Genomic DNA, 15,940 nt, shown 5'->3' on the forward strand with positions numbered 1-15,940 from the left:
TCGGATTCTTTGAGCACTTCATTCTTCAAGCCCTAGTCTTGGTTACCTGCAAAATGGTAAGAAAGTACGTCAGCAACGAATGTTGGTGAATACGTTGACGCTAAAAATATTTTCTTTACTTGATTACCCCCGAGACTACGTAGGTCTCGGCCCAACGTGGCTTAGGAATAACCAAGTTAAAACAACACAATTCATAAACTCAAGTCCCTACACTCGGTTTCCCCAGCAAAAACCGTAGCGTTCGACTAGTTGAGTGCCTATGCGTATACACAAGGTCATACTCCCCGCAGGCGAGCGTAATTGTGACCAAGTGTGATGCGCCCATCACATATGTAAGGATCCAGACAAACGTACACGATTGCCTGAGGCCAGTGTTTATACTCTTGTTTATAAATGTTTTAGAGACACCTAGTCTCATGTAAATTTTTTCATATAACACATTGATTCGTTTGAAAACAAGTTTGTAAAGGTTGGGGCGTGTTCACCTTTTCAATTTGGATCGGCTTCAAACACCGTCCGAGGGTCTTTCCTGTTTCTATCTCGCACTTATAGTACGAGTTTAACCATTTGTTAGTCGGATATACAATCCGGCTTAAGACCTTTAGTCTTATTTTATAAACTTTACCTCGATGAACCTTTAGTTCAAAATCTCTTTTATTTTAAAACCTTTAGTTAAAAAGTAATACCACAAACCTCTTAGTTTATTTATAAAACCCTACGTTTCTTCTTCTCTAAGAAATATATACTTTTCTTTTCTTTATTATTTAAGAATAGTTATTATTACTTAAATAATATTTTCATAACTAAGAATTTCACACATATATATAATCACACACATATATATAATATTCTTAATTTCCTTCTTTTATTATTCCTTTGTTATATTTTCTTTTATTTTATCGAGTTATCGAGTATAACCTCGACTTAAGGTTTAAACTTTTATAATTATATTTTATTATTATTTTATTCGGGCATTATGCCTACCTTTTCTTGGCTTATAAACCCTAAATATTTGAGCAGCACTTCAACACCACTTCGCCTTCTTTATCTTATTGTTCAACCCTTTTTCTTGATACTTATCTTCTTGGCACGCAACACGATGAATACCAATATTTCACCAATCGTTGGCACGCTTTACGAGACTAACCACCATGATGTCGAGATATAAAAAATGCCTTCTTGGTTGATACGTCGGTGGAAGGTGGCACGAACAACGAGGGAATAGGCACGGAAAACGAGGTAATGATCGAGATTTGGCACGAACTTCGAGGTATGATATATATTGGGTTTGGAGAGATGGTTTAGTGAGAGAGAGATTAGGTTTTGGTGTGTGGAATGGATCAAACCTGGACTTGCTATTTATAGGATAAATCTGGCAGGGCATCACGATACGCGATGGCCTTAAGCTAGCCCGTCGCATATCGCGACGTAGCCATGGCCAGTCACCATATAGGTCTGCCACGTGGCGAACGTCATACCACGTGTTGCCACGTGGCAAGCCACGCGTCTCTTTGTCAGTAAATCCATCACGATACGCGATGGGTTTCCTTTCTGATCCATCGTGTATCGCGATGGGTCAGGAAAACAGAATTTTCAATTTAAACCCTAAGGTTTGGATTTTGGAAATTTTGGTCCCTTGATTTTGGAAACTTGCTATTTTTAACTCGAATTTTTCGTGATGTTACAATGAGATTGACTTAACACAAGACCGTTTTGGGTTCTAATGATCTTTACTCCAAGAATGATGTTGGCTAAACCCATGTCTTTCATGTCAAATCTCGCCTTCAACATATCCTTAGTAGACCTGATCATCTCGTTATTACTTCCAATGATAAGCATATCATCTACATAAAGGCACAAAATCACATAACCTCTCGATGTGTCTTTCACATAGACATACTTATCACACTCGTTTATTTTGAACCCATAGTTTAGCATAACTTGGTCAAACTTTTGGTGCCATTGCTTTGGAGCTTGCTTCAAACTATATAGGGACTTGACGAGTTTGCAAACTATACCCTCCTGGCCAGGAGCAGAAAAACCCTCAGGTTGTTCCATGTATATTTCTTTGTCCAATTCCCCATTTAGAAATGCAGTTTTTACATCCATTTGATGTATTTCCAAATTTCTCAATGTTGCAATCGCAATCACCAACCTTATTGAGGTTATTCGAGTCACGGTTGAGTACGTATCAAAATAGTCTAGACCTTCCTTTTGTCTAAAACCTTTGATTACTAACCTTGCCTTATACTTGTCAATGGAGCCATCAGGTCTCATCTTCCATTTGAATATCCAACGATATCCAAGTGGTTTACAACCCGCAGGAAGATCCACTAGTTCCCAAGTGTGATTCTGTAAAATAGAAACAATTTCGTTTTTGATGGCTTATTTCCATTGTGGTCCTTCTGAAGAGTTGACCGCCTGTTGGTAGGTTTGAGGTTCTCCCTCTATCATGTATGCAATAAAATCAAGCCCAAAGGACTTCTCAGTCCTTTGTCTTTTGCTTCTTCTTGGCTCAACTTCTTCAGGCTCGGATTGTTCCTAAGGTTCATCTAAAATCATCTCATTAACCTGTGCACTGGCATGTGTTGATGAACTAGCATGCATGTTTCCCAAATACGGAAACACATTTTCAAATAATGACGCATTCCTTGATTCCATTATAGTATTTTTGTGTATTTCGGGATTCTTAGATTCATACACAAGAAACCGATATGCACTACTATGATGGGCATAACCTATGAACACACAATCCACAGTTTTTTGTCCTATCTTTTGAACCTTTGGTGGTGGTACCTTTACCTTTGCTAGACACCCCCACACTTTTAGGTATTTATATGACGGTTTTCTTCCTGTCCATAACTCATATGGAGTTACATCCTTTTTCTTGCTGGGTATTTTATTCAAAAGATAGTTTGCTGACAGAACGGCCTCCCCCACATATCCGGGCTCAATCCGGAACTCAACAATAAGGCATTTAACATTTCTTATAATGTACGGTTCTTTCGTTCCGAAATTCCATTTGATTGTAGGGAGTATGGTGGGGTACATTCATGTACAATCCCACTTTGTGCGCATAGATCTGCAAATGGTGCAACATACTCACCGCCTCTATCGCTTCTCACCGTTTTTATTTTCCGGTTCATTTGGTTTTCAACCTCATTTTTATACAAGATAAACTTATTTACAACTTCATCTTTACTTTTAAGTAGGTATACTTAGCAATACCTTGTACAATCGTCAATAAAAGTGATGAAGTACTTATTTCCTCCTCTTGTGGTAATTGATTTAAAATCAAATACATCAGAGTGAATCATGTTAAGGGGTTCAGTTATTCGTTCAACCGATTTAAATGATGATCTTGTTTGTTTGGATTCAACACATGTATTACATTTAGTTTTTGAGTCAAAAGTGATAGACGATATGTAATTTAACTTAATTAATCGACGCATTGAATCGAAATTGATATGACCAAGACGACCATGCCACACATTTTGAGACTCAATCATATACGCAGAAGCAGTAGCATTTTTATTCATATCTTTGGTCATAGCCATTACATTTAGTTTAAACATACCGTCAAGGGCATAACCCTTTCCAACAAACATACCACGTTTGGTCAACACAAACTAATCACATTCAAAAACTAAACGAAACCCATTCTTGTTAAGCAACCATCCCGACACAAGGCTCTTGCGCAATTCGGGAAAATACAGTACGTTGCTTAGTGTCAGCTTTTTTCCCGAAGTCCACTTTAGGACTACTTCACCTTCTCCCTTGACATCGGCTGTAGTTGAATTTCCCATGTACAGATTTTCATCTCCCACGACCTCTTTAAACTTACTAAAGAGGGTCTTGTCTGGACATACATGACGAGTTGATCCAGTGTCCACCCACCATCCTTTTGAGTGGTCAGATATCACGTTGACCTCATTCATCATAGCCGAAAGGTCATAGATCATTGCCACAAGCTTCTCGTCTTCATCAACCATGTTTGCCCTCTCCTTTTTAGGCTTGCTGCATTCTCCTGCACGGTGACCAGATTCACCACAGTTGTAGCATTTTCCTTTAAAAACTGCAACCCTTTTCTTCACACCACCTTTTCTAGGTCCAAGATTGAACTTAGTTTTACCCTTGCCTTTCGGTTTGCCTTGTATCTCTTTGAAGATTGACCATGTTCAATCATGTTGGCTTTTACATATATATCAACTTGTGATCCCTTTAGTTTTGCCCGATTGTCTTCCTTAATTTGAAGACGGACCACTAATTCCTCCATGTTCATTTCCTTTTGTTTGAGCTTAAGGTAGTTCTTAAGTATTACCCAACTTGGAGGAAACTTTTCAATTGCAGCTGCCACTTGGAAAGCCTCACCAAGTGCTATTCCTTCAAAAAGTATATCTGCAATCAAGATTTGTAATTCTTCAACTTGACTCATCGCAATTTTAGAGTCAACCATTTTAAATTCCAAGAACCGGGCCACACCAAAATTTTTTGTGCCCGCATCTTTTGTTTTGTACTTGCGTTCTAACGACTCCCATAGTTCTTTAGCCGTCGTCATTTTGCAATACACATTGTACAGTTCATTAGCAAGACCATTTGACACATAGTTACGACACACGTACTCACAATGCTTCCAAGCATCAAGAGCAGCCAATGCTTGAGCGTCGGCATTCTCACTAAGTTGAGGGGGGTATTCTTTTAGAAACCTCGCAAGATTTAAAGCGTTAAGGTAGAACATCATCCTTTGTTGCCATGCTTTAAAGTTTAAGCTAGAAAACTTTACTGGTTTTTCAACATGGTTTGCCATTGCTTGGGCTGCTTGGGTACTAACTAATGGTCCCATAGCGGTGGAAACCGTAGATCCCATAGTGGAGGAAATCATGGATCCCATAGTCATAGATACCATACTAATTGTGGTGATGGCTGCAGTAGTGTCGACCATTTCTGTACTGTACTGCACTGTACTGTAAAATCAGAAAGTTTAAAATTTGGTTTACATAAAACCAAAAAACAACTTTAAGAAAACTTGTTAATAAAGTAATCAATATAATTTCAAAAAACAAAATATAAACGAATTGTTGTTTCCGAAAGTCTGTTTTAAGATTGTAGAACCGCCGTTCGTAATGATAATTTAATATTGATTACAATACCAGTGCAAAAGAAAACAAAACAAATTTGCATCTAATAAAATTACATAATTAATAAAAGAAAAACAGTAGTACAGAATTAACGAAAGTAACGTAAAAAGGATGTTGGATGAGGATTTCTGTTTAATAGAGGTCCCTTAAAACAGATTTTGGGCCACCCAGGTGAACCCGTCTGGCTCCCAGGGTACAACAGTCGCAACAGTGTGTACTGCTTGGATTAACCTAGCACCCGAACTATATCTGTGCTAGAGTGTACGAGACTTTAAACGAAACTAAACAATATCGAACTTGTGGTTAAACGAACTGAACTAGCTATTATGGCAGGTATGCATTTTTGTGGTGTATTTGAAGTGTTGCCCAAACCTGCTATTTATAGCAGACACATGTCATGAGTCAGCATGGCACTTGTCACAAGCACCACTCTTTCGACACTTGGCGAGACTGTAAGGAGGCTGCGACATGTGGCTGGTGACTCACTACCTGAACGCGACACTTGGCGACCACTGGCATGCATCCGCTCAAATCACGACACTTGTCCCGAACCAGCTTATTCCTACAAAAATACTAAGGCGCGAAGTGCAAAGTGCGCCATTAAAGCGCCACATTGCGCCCATCGCCCGTGAGCGTGCTCTTTGCTAGTGCCACCAAGTGTTTCTTGTTACACAAGAATTTAATCTTGTGAGCCCTCCTCCTTATAAACCACCTCTTAGTTTTTCCTTCTATCAATGTAGGACAAACCCATTTTCATTTTACCAAAGTTCAAGTTCTTAACCACATATTTTAGAGCACCGATATCACATTCATTTCTACTCTTGGACTCGTTATTAATTGGTATACTAATTAATATTATTGGTCCAAAATTTTCAACATTGCATACGAGCTTGACCCAAGCTTATACTCGTTGAAAGTTTTTCTCATATAAAATAATTAAAATTATATATATATTAATCAATAAATAACAAACAGTTCTAGCATGAGCTGACCTCGAACTTGAAAAAACGACTCAAGAACCGAGCTCAAGCTCCCGTAATTCAAAAAAAGCCAAGCTCAAGCCAGTTTGATCTCATGCTCACCTCGTTTTGGTTGGGTCTAGTTGAAAGCGGGTCATGTTTATACTACATAGGCCTGTAAACGAACCGCACGAACACTTAATCTGACAAATATTTGTGTTCATTATTGTTCGTTTAAAAAATAAACATGTTCATGTTCGTTTATGTTCGTTCATAAAAAAATTTGACGTACAAAGATAAACGGACATAAATGAACATATGTAAACAAGCACAAACAAACATAAAGGACATAAAATGAACACACTTAACAAACGAACAAATACAAAAAATTAAGTATATGACACATCCAGATAATATTCAATCATTTTATATTAATATGTAAACGAACATATAAAAATGAACATAAAAGATCATTCACGAATAAAACATATGGTCATGTTCGTTTATTTAATTGAATGTAAACTAAATTTTTATTCATATTGGTTTGTTTATTAAATAAATAAACTTTAAGCCGAACAGTTTACCGAACTTTGTGGTCGTTTATGGGCGTAATACTACACTTAACTCCCATAACATTCCGCTCCTTTCTATCACATTCCACATCTCCACACACACTCCATTCTTCCTCATGAGCCTCTTAACTCCATCACCACTTCCTCACCACCTCCTTCTCAACCGCCACCACCCGCCGTCCTCCGTCCACCTCCACCGGAAGACCTCCACCACGTCACCTCCTTATCTCCGCCACAAACTCACATTACCTAAAACACGAACCACATCTTCAGCTCCACAGACTAACGACGCCGTTTCATCCAATCCAGATTTATGCTCATCGGAGCCTCGTGATTCCGTTAGTGACGTCAGAATTGTTGCCTTCGTTGGAGAAGGTGCTACCAGTCCTCTCAAATCGGCTTCGTGGCTTGATGTTATGCGTCACACTGTAACTTGTTATCTTATCTCTTTACTTTTTCTATATACCGTTAGTTTTTGTTTAAATTATTATAGGAATTGCAATTAGTTATGATAGTTTAGTCCATCGCCTAGGGCGTTGTTTTGTAATATTAAGGCGAGTAGCATTAGTTATGTAAATCAGTTTAAGCACTGATCAGATATAGGATTCACACACTTGACATTTACTAATTTATCATGATAATTCATTCGGTCATGCTAGGGCTTTTTGTTTTATAATATCAGTTTGAAAATTCAACAATTAGGCGAGTGACATTAATGATGTGAATCAGTTCAAGCTCTGATCGAAATTAAGTGTAGGTAGGGTTGTAAACGCAACGAACCGAATCAAATCTAACCAGGTCTTGTTCATATTCGCTCGTTCGTTAAGCTTTTATCTAATAAATGAGCGGTTCACGAACAGCTAACAAAACGAAATTTCCTGTTTGTGAACACAAATGAACATAAATCATTTTTTATTAGATTTTGGCTGACCTAGAATGGTCAGTGTTAACGGCACACTCCGACTGTCATGCTTGTCTTGGTCTTTTTTTAACATTCATATTCATATGTTAGTTTTTCATATAAACTAGTAAATGTTTTCGCGCGCTGCAGCGAAAGCGTTGATACATGTAGACTTGCACGTCACGATGGAGACGTTAATAAAATATAATGTTAATAAAGTTCGTTCTAGTATACATCCCCATGCATTGCACCGCGAGCGACCGTCGATACATGTAAACCTGCACATCACGATGAGAACGTTAATAAAACATAAAGTTAATAAAGTTTGTTCGTGTGTTACGACGACTCTATATTGAATAAAGTTTACATCAAAATGTAGTTAAAGTACATATGAAAAATGAATCAAAAATTACTATTCAGGGATATTTAAGTCAAATATTAGTTATAATCGTTATAATCATACAATAATAGAAAAAATAAAAATAATAAAATCATATTAGAAGATAATCTTGTAAATCATTAAATGTATGGACTATGGTTCAACATAAACATAGCACCACACAATTAATTGACTGCAAATACCCAAATAACTAACTTGGCACACATGTTTAAATCTAAATGGTTAATCTCATGAATAGTAGTTTTTCATATTCATATGTTAAATCTAAATGGTCTTTTTTTAACATTCATATTCATATGTTAGTTTTTCATATAAACTAGTAAATGTTTTCGCGCGCTGCAGCGAAAGCGTTGATACATGTAGACTTGCACGTCACGATGGAGACGTTAATAAAATATAATGTTAATAAAGTTCGTTCTAGTATACATCCCCATGCATTGCACCGCGAGCGACCGTCGATACATGTAAACCTGCACATCACGATGAGAACGTTAATAAAACATAAAGTTAATAAAGTTTGTTCGTGTGTTACGACGACTCTATATTGAATAAAGTTTACATCAAAATGTAGTTAAAGTACATATGAAAAATGAATCAAAAATTACTATTCAGGGATATTTAAGTCAAATATTAGTTATAATCGTTATAATCATACAATAATAGAAAAAATAAAAATAATAAAATCATATTAGAAGATAATCTTGTAAATCATTAAATGTATGGACTATGGTTCAACATAAACATAGCACCACACAATTAATTGACTGCAAATACCCAAATAACTAACTTGGCACACATGTTTAAATCTAAATGGTTAATCTCATGAATAGTAGTTTTTGTGAGATAACCACTACTTGGTTTTTAATATATATATATAATTAATCACATAATGCTCGTACATAATTTTTTGTTTTATAGTTAATAATTTTGCTTAAATCGATTTGAGAAGATTAGAAAAGTCATTAAATATTAAAATTCTTTTATAAGCAAACATAAGCAGACGTATAAGAAAACATTATCAAACGTTCACGAACACAATTGAACGAACATAGCCTGTGTTCGTGTTCATGTGCATGTTCATTCCTTTATTAAACGAACCAACATAAACGAACTTCTCGCATTTGTAATTTCATAACTGTTAGGTCTGAATTTAGGTTTGATTTCAGGCAGAGAGATTGAAATGGATTGATGACAAATACGAGATGCAGGTATTCACAGACAATATCCCCAAATCTAATCCAAATGTTGAAAGTATTCAAAAGGTATTATCAGCTGCAAACATTTTGCTAATTGTTTCAGTAACAAAACCAGAATCAGTTGAATGGATTCAAACTTACAGTCAAAACATCTCAAATATAATCTGCTTTGATTCATCACCACAGTTAGAAAACAAATTAGGAGGATCATTGGTTCAAGTAGAACAAAAGAGTAGTATATTCAGCCAATTTAACAAGAAAGCAAAGGAGACTATTGAGCTAGCAGAAACCATATCTGAAGCATGGATAAGACATAACTCTGATGATATAAGATTCTGTATATTAATCATTATTAATGCTTACATAAAACCAGTTCCGGTTTTGAAAAACTTGAGAGCTCAAGGCTTTTCAACCCTGAATTGCATGATAAAGAACTGTGGACCACAGGTTTTAAACTGTCTTCTAGATCCAAACTGTAGAAAAGCTCTGCAATGCTTGAATCAATGTAGTCCGGTTGATCAAGTATGCAACTATAAATGTATTGCATCGTATGAAAGCCCGATTCTTGAACAATTTTCCCTTTGTGTTTTGCAAAAACACAATTGTCTCGATTTAGATGCTAAGATACCTGAAAAACCATATGTTCCACCAATGGTTAGCTTCCGTGACAAAATATTATCACATGAAACAGCTGAGGATCTCTTTATTGGTTGGCTTGGGAATCTTGATTGGAGTTGGCGGGTCGTCGCAGGCCAAAACCCGGCATACGATCAGTTCCCGTGTCAATACCAACTTTTCTATAGGGGAAAGGCACGCGGGTCGTTTTGGTACGAGCCCGTTTTTCAAGTGAAAACATTAGATGATAAGCTTGTTTGGAGGAGAAGAAAGTATAGGGTTAAAAGAGGGGAAGTAGTCGGCACATTTTATTTTAGTGTTTTGGATAACGGGGTCGTGTCAAATGAGTATTGGACGATTGTTGATGTTAGTGAGGATTTTAGCTGGGGTTTGTTTCACTATAGTGGTGCTGCTCGTGTTGCGGGCCAGTCTTACACGGGTGCGGTTTTGGTGAGTCGAGACGGGGAGTACCCGAAAGAAATTGATGATAGATTAATTTCGGCTTTGGATAGGTGTGGTATAAAAGAATGGGAGTTATTTGATGTTGATAATTGTTCATGTAAAGATCCACCATTGGGACTGCCCGATGGTTCGCGTTTGCATATGACCGTTAAGCCCGAGTAGATAGGTAGTTTCAATGAGCAACCCGAGACGGCCCATACACATACGTGTGATACCGGATAATGTCAATATTGTACTTTATTATTTTGATGTGTTTTTATGTAAATCTGTAGCATAAAAGTATATAAATGTTCAATCCAAATTCATTGTATTTTAAAAATTAAATAGTAACACAAAAATATAGGGACTAGAGATTGTGAAAAATATTATCTTTGTAAATTTGGATGGTTTTTATTATTTATAAGCTGTGCATATTTTAGTAGACGTTTGTGAAAATTATGAGAAGACGAATTGCGTTACACATGACACTAGAGGTGCACAAATCGGTTTTTTAAAGCGGTTTTAGGTAGGAGAAAGGTTCCAGGTTTGGTCAAGAACCACGTCATATAGGAACCGGTTTCATGTATGGTTGGGTTTTGACTGGGTTGGCCGAGTTTTTATTAGTTTTTTTGTCTGAGGTAAGTCCGGGTTTTGACCGGGTAAAGGTGGAAGTGGAACCAGGTTGGGTATTTACCCGGGATTTATGCCCAAGTCTATATGACACAACAGCACAACCCTAGGGAAACTGGTCTCATTGGAGGTGACGTTCGAAAATAAAAAATGGGGACCTTTGGGGCTAAATTTGTAATCTGCTTATAAATGTTTGGACTACGTTTGTGATTTTTCGTTTTTGGAAACCAAACATGCATTATTTTGTGTAAAATAAAGGACCTTGAACGGTGGACGAGAAAAAAAATAAAAATAAAAGGTAACGATGATATCAACAACTATATTTTGTTATAAAAAATGGAATAAAATTTTCGTCCCTTGTGTATGGTTTTTCGGAAATATGCTTGTATTGCTACATTATAATAATGTAGAAGTCTCATAATTTAACATATTAACATTGTTGACGTCTAATTTTTTATTTGGTTAATTGTCACATCATAATATCTCTATGAGACGCCAAACATTGTATATTTTCAAAAGGATGATCATATAAATTTGATAAGCTTGTTGCATTGTTTAACTATATATACAGAATATCCATGATACATTTAAAAAATAAAATAAATATGTAAAACAGGTACAACGTTATCAACGTTTATATGACCAAGAATGTTTATCGTCTGCTATTTGGATATACTTTTAATAAATCGCATAAATTATGTGATCGAAAATACTTTTTCTTCAACCGTGTCTCTTGAAATTTCGAGAGTAGTTTTTTTTTATTTAGCAATTTAAATGTCTAATTATTCTGCTAGTTAGAGTCTTAACTACAGGAGGCCCATTACTTTTTCCATTTGTTGTGTAGATTTAGGCCTGAATTTTTACTGGGTCAGGTTGCCCAAGTTTCTATTATTTATTTTTAACGAGCAACGAATCTTTCAAATGAGCTACTGGTTAAATTCATCAAATTGAGATACACTCGCCTTTTGATCCGATGAAAAACACCCTCACCTAAGGCCTACACCCGTGAACACTCGCCCGAAGGCACAGCAGTGTGGTGAGATAAAACACGTTGAGTTCAGAGATTCAACTAATAAAGGTAACCTACTCGCCTAGTATTTCATCATCAGCTAATGCCCAGAAACTATATGATGGTGGCAGGAATCGAACCTGGGTCACGTGGAACACCAAGTCTCTCCCACACCACTCTACCACAAGCTTATCGGTTTGCCCAACCTTTTCGTTGTCAAATTGAATCACATAATTGAAAATTAATTTCAGGGTTTTTTTTAACTAATTGATTTATATTTCTAATTGGCTTCTATTAAAAAGAAAAATTATGCCGAGTAATTTAAGTTGCTTGAACTAAGACAAAAAAAAAGGGGTAAAAGGCTCAAAGTAGGGTTTAAGCACAACCGATAAAGAGAAAACAACGTTAATCACTCTACTGTATGCCCGGTGTCGATCACATTTTGGTAGTACAAATTTAATAGAGTTCGAAAAGTTTAGGATTGATGGACCCTTATGTATTAGTGCATTTCCTTTCTTTGAAAAATCATATTTCTCTAATTTTATCTTTAAATTCTTTAACCTTTTACATCTCATCCTCCGTTCTTTTATCTATAACTTTTTAAATTATTTATTTCTCTTTTTTCCATAATTAAGGTACAAACCTAAATGCTTAAGCTATAAAACGAAATGTTTAAAGTACAATCTTTAAATTTAAGATATGTGATAAAACTTAGATGAAGAATCACTATAGCAAACAGAAATGGAGATCATCTTCTGTTTTAAATTTTCTTTTGGTCAATCGGTGAATAAAATCAACTGGAAAGGAGAATTATTCTATAGAACATCCTTTTTTTAATGACATTAAATAATACGTGATAATACCACAAGACTTCTTCGTCAATTATGACTCCGAATAGTGAATATTCGGATTCGCTGACCAATCTAAACCAATATCATTCAAAAGTAGTAGAATTTTGAATTAGAGTTGTGTATAATTCCATGACTAATTAATGGCTAAAGCTTTCTGAGATCAATAAGTGGACTCATTGTAATGTCATTATCTTCGGTTCTTTAATTATGGAAAACGAATAATTTTGGAGGTGCTTAAATCGGGTTTTTATAAAAATTGGTTTTTCAGGTATGGAACCGGTTTAATATATGGTCGGATTTTGACCAGTTTGGCCGGTTTGTATCAGTTTTTGGTTGAGTTAGTTTCGGGTTTCGACATTCCACCGGTCCCGGGTTTGATTTGATTGAGGAACTGGAACTCACTTTGTACCTGCGGGTCTGTTAGCCGATTCCGGGTCGGGTTCAGAACCGGGTTTTATGCCCAAGTCTATATGACACATGACGCAACCCTAGGGAAAATGGTCACAAAGGAGGTGACATTCTAAAATAAAAATCCAGGACTCGCTAGGGGCTAATCAACCTGTTTACAAGTGTTTAAACATGCATTAACTTTTTGGGCTAAACTTATAATCAAAGCCGACTCTCAAGGAGGGCAGGGTGGTCGATAAACATCGGCCCGAATGAAAAATAGGTTATCTTGGATATTTGAGAGTCGTGGTTTGCATTTTCAGATGAAAACTGTTTGTTCTCAAATGTTTTGATTAGATAAACACAAAGTAATTGTGCAAGAAATTGAGTATGAATTTGTGAGAGTTTTTGAGTGTTTTATGATCAAAAAGGATTGTTATGGAGTGGGTCCTTAATTGCCAAATACAGTTATAATGTATTTGAATTTCAAACACATAAACATACGCTCATGTTTTAATTTATACAATTAAATTCTAATGTAATTTCTATAAAGCATCATATATCAAAATAAAAATTTCCAATATGTCTTCGGACCTTGCTACTAGGGGCGCTGTTTCAGACCCCTGTCAAGGGCGTTGCCCCCTTAGAACCCTTATTCCTTAGAGGTGTCGCCCCTATGTACCAAATAGATAAATTATAATAAAATCTAATAAGCGTGTACCCCGTCCCTGATTTATTTTGATTCATATGGCAATTAATTTGAACAAGTTAATCTTCTATTACTACATAACTTTTTGCAAAACGTTTCGTCGCTAAGTGAAACATACGTATTATAAAACGAACCTATGTAGAGAGTTTTTAGCACATGATCTTTCCGACCCTTATGTATGGTTTGTAGGAAATATGATTATATAGCTACATTATAATAATGTGGGAGTCTATAGTTAAACATATTGACATTGTTGACGTCTAATTTTTTTATTTGGTTAATGGTCACATCATAATATCTATATGAGACGTCAAACATTGTATTTTTTATAACACGATAACCATATAACTTTAATAAGTCTGGTGCATTTTTTAATTGTATAAGTATCGAATATCCTTGATACATTACAAAAATAAATAAAAAATAAATATGTAAAGCAAGCACAACGTTATCAACGTTTTTATAACCAAGAATGTAATCGTCTGCTATTTGAAACTAATTTTAATAAATGGCATAAATTATGTGTTTCAAATTACCCTTTTCTTCAACCATGAACCATGTCTCTTGAAATTTGGAGAGTAGTTTTCTTTATGAATTTAAATTAAGACTACCAAAGGCCCATAATTTTTCATGTGTCATAGATTTAGGACTGAATTTTTACTGGGCAGGTTGCCCAACCTTTTCGTTATCAAATTGAATCAAATTACATGTTTGTTTATTCTTTTTTTTTTTACCAAATTGATTCGTATTTCTGGTTGGCTTCTGTCAAAAAGAAAACCGGTATAAAAATATGTTGAGTAATTTAAGGGGCTTGAACTTATAACAAAAATTAAAAAAAATGCTCAAAGTAGAGTTTAAACTTCAACATTTGATAAGGGAAAGCAATGTTAATCACTCTACTATATACTCGTGTTGATTATATCCTTATTTATAGCGATAATTTGAAGAAGTCTGGGTTAATCAAATCTTGATAGTACATTTAGTTAAGAAAGTTCGATAGGATTGATGGACCTTTAATACATATTGATATTGATATTGTAATTGTATTAGAGTATTTCCCTTGTAAATTGTAGCTCTAAAAAGAAAATCATATTTCTAGCTTTAACCTTTCATGTCTCATTCACCATCATTAAATGTTAGAAAAGGGAGAAGAAATGTGAAAAAGGTTTGAAATGGTAGATATACTCGTTTTTGTTTAGACATTTGGCTAGGTGAGCTTGACTTGGCATCTCGCTTTAAACGGTTATTTACGTTAGAGAAAAATAAGTCGTGCCTTAATTCGGATAGGAAATTAGAGGATAGATGGTCTTGGGATTGGCGTAGAGTCTTCAGAGGAGATGTTGAACAATCACAACTTGATGATCTCTTAAACCTTCTCTTTGAGGTTCATATTTTAGATAAAGATGATGGTTAGATTTGGTCTCTAAATTATAACATAGAATTTTTTTGTTAAAGATCTTAGAAAGCATATTGATAGAGCTTCCTTCCCTTTAGTTCTTCAAACTTGCCCCCTACTTTATGAAATTCTTTTGTTTCAAAAAATGTGAATATTATGGCTTGGGGGGTGCTTCGGGACCATTTGCCCACCAAATGGAATCTCAGTCATCGTGCATTAAATATTCAGTCTATCTTTCGTCGCTCTTGTAGTATGAAGATTGAGGATAATGATCATGTTTTCGGTTCATGCAATGTCGCTTCTAGGGTGTGGAGCTTGATTGTAGCTTGGTTGAACATTGATTTTTTGGTGGTGGTATGACCTATAACATTGACGGAGTTACTTGATGCTATGAGGTTAACGCTAAGAAAAAAAGGCTTATGAGGCGGTTGTTTTCTCGACATGGTGGGTGCTTTGGAGATATATGAACACATCCATCTTTCAACCATCCAAGTTAAAAGAACGGAGAGATTTTTTACTCTATTTTACATTATTCGTATTTATAGTATGCTCATAGAAATCACAAAATTTTATTTTTCTTGAAACGAGTGGTTAAAAACCCTCTCCTCTTAATGTAAGTTATTTGTTTTGTTTTCGATTTCTTGTCGAGTTTAATGTTTTTTATATAACCTCTTACGTTCAGAAAAAGTGTGAAATATATGTAACAAGATAAAGAAGAGGTTCTATATTTTCCAAG

General features: G+C 35.6%; 1 protein-coding gene across 1 annotated transcript; it reads left to right on the top strand.

Moving 5' to 3' along the window:
- The first annotated feature begins 6,738 nt into the window (after positions 1-6,738).
- On the top strand, positions 6,739-10,827 carry LOC143595451 (uncharacterized). Its single transcript, XM_077074461.1, has 2 exons — positions 6,739-7,097; positions 9,137-10,827. Exons 1-2 carry the CDS (start codon positions 6,786-6,788, stop codon positions 10,403-10,405), a joined length of 1,581 nt encoding a protein of 526 aa, XP_076930576.1. The 5' UTR covers positions 6,739-6,785; the 3' UTR covers positions 10,406-10,827.
- The last annotated feature ends 5,113 nt before the right edge of the window (positions 10,828-15,940 follow it).

This window comes from Bidens hawaiensis, unplaced genomic scaffold (genome assembly GCF_021521415.1).
Source record: "Bidens hawaiensis isolate Kalapana, Puna unplaced genomic scaffold, B.hawaiensis_p1.1 tig00045217_1, whole genome shotgun sequence".
Taxonomy (NCBI): Eukaryota; Viridiplantae; Streptophyta; class Magnoliopsida; order Asterales; family Asteraceae; genus Bidens; species Bidens hawaiensis.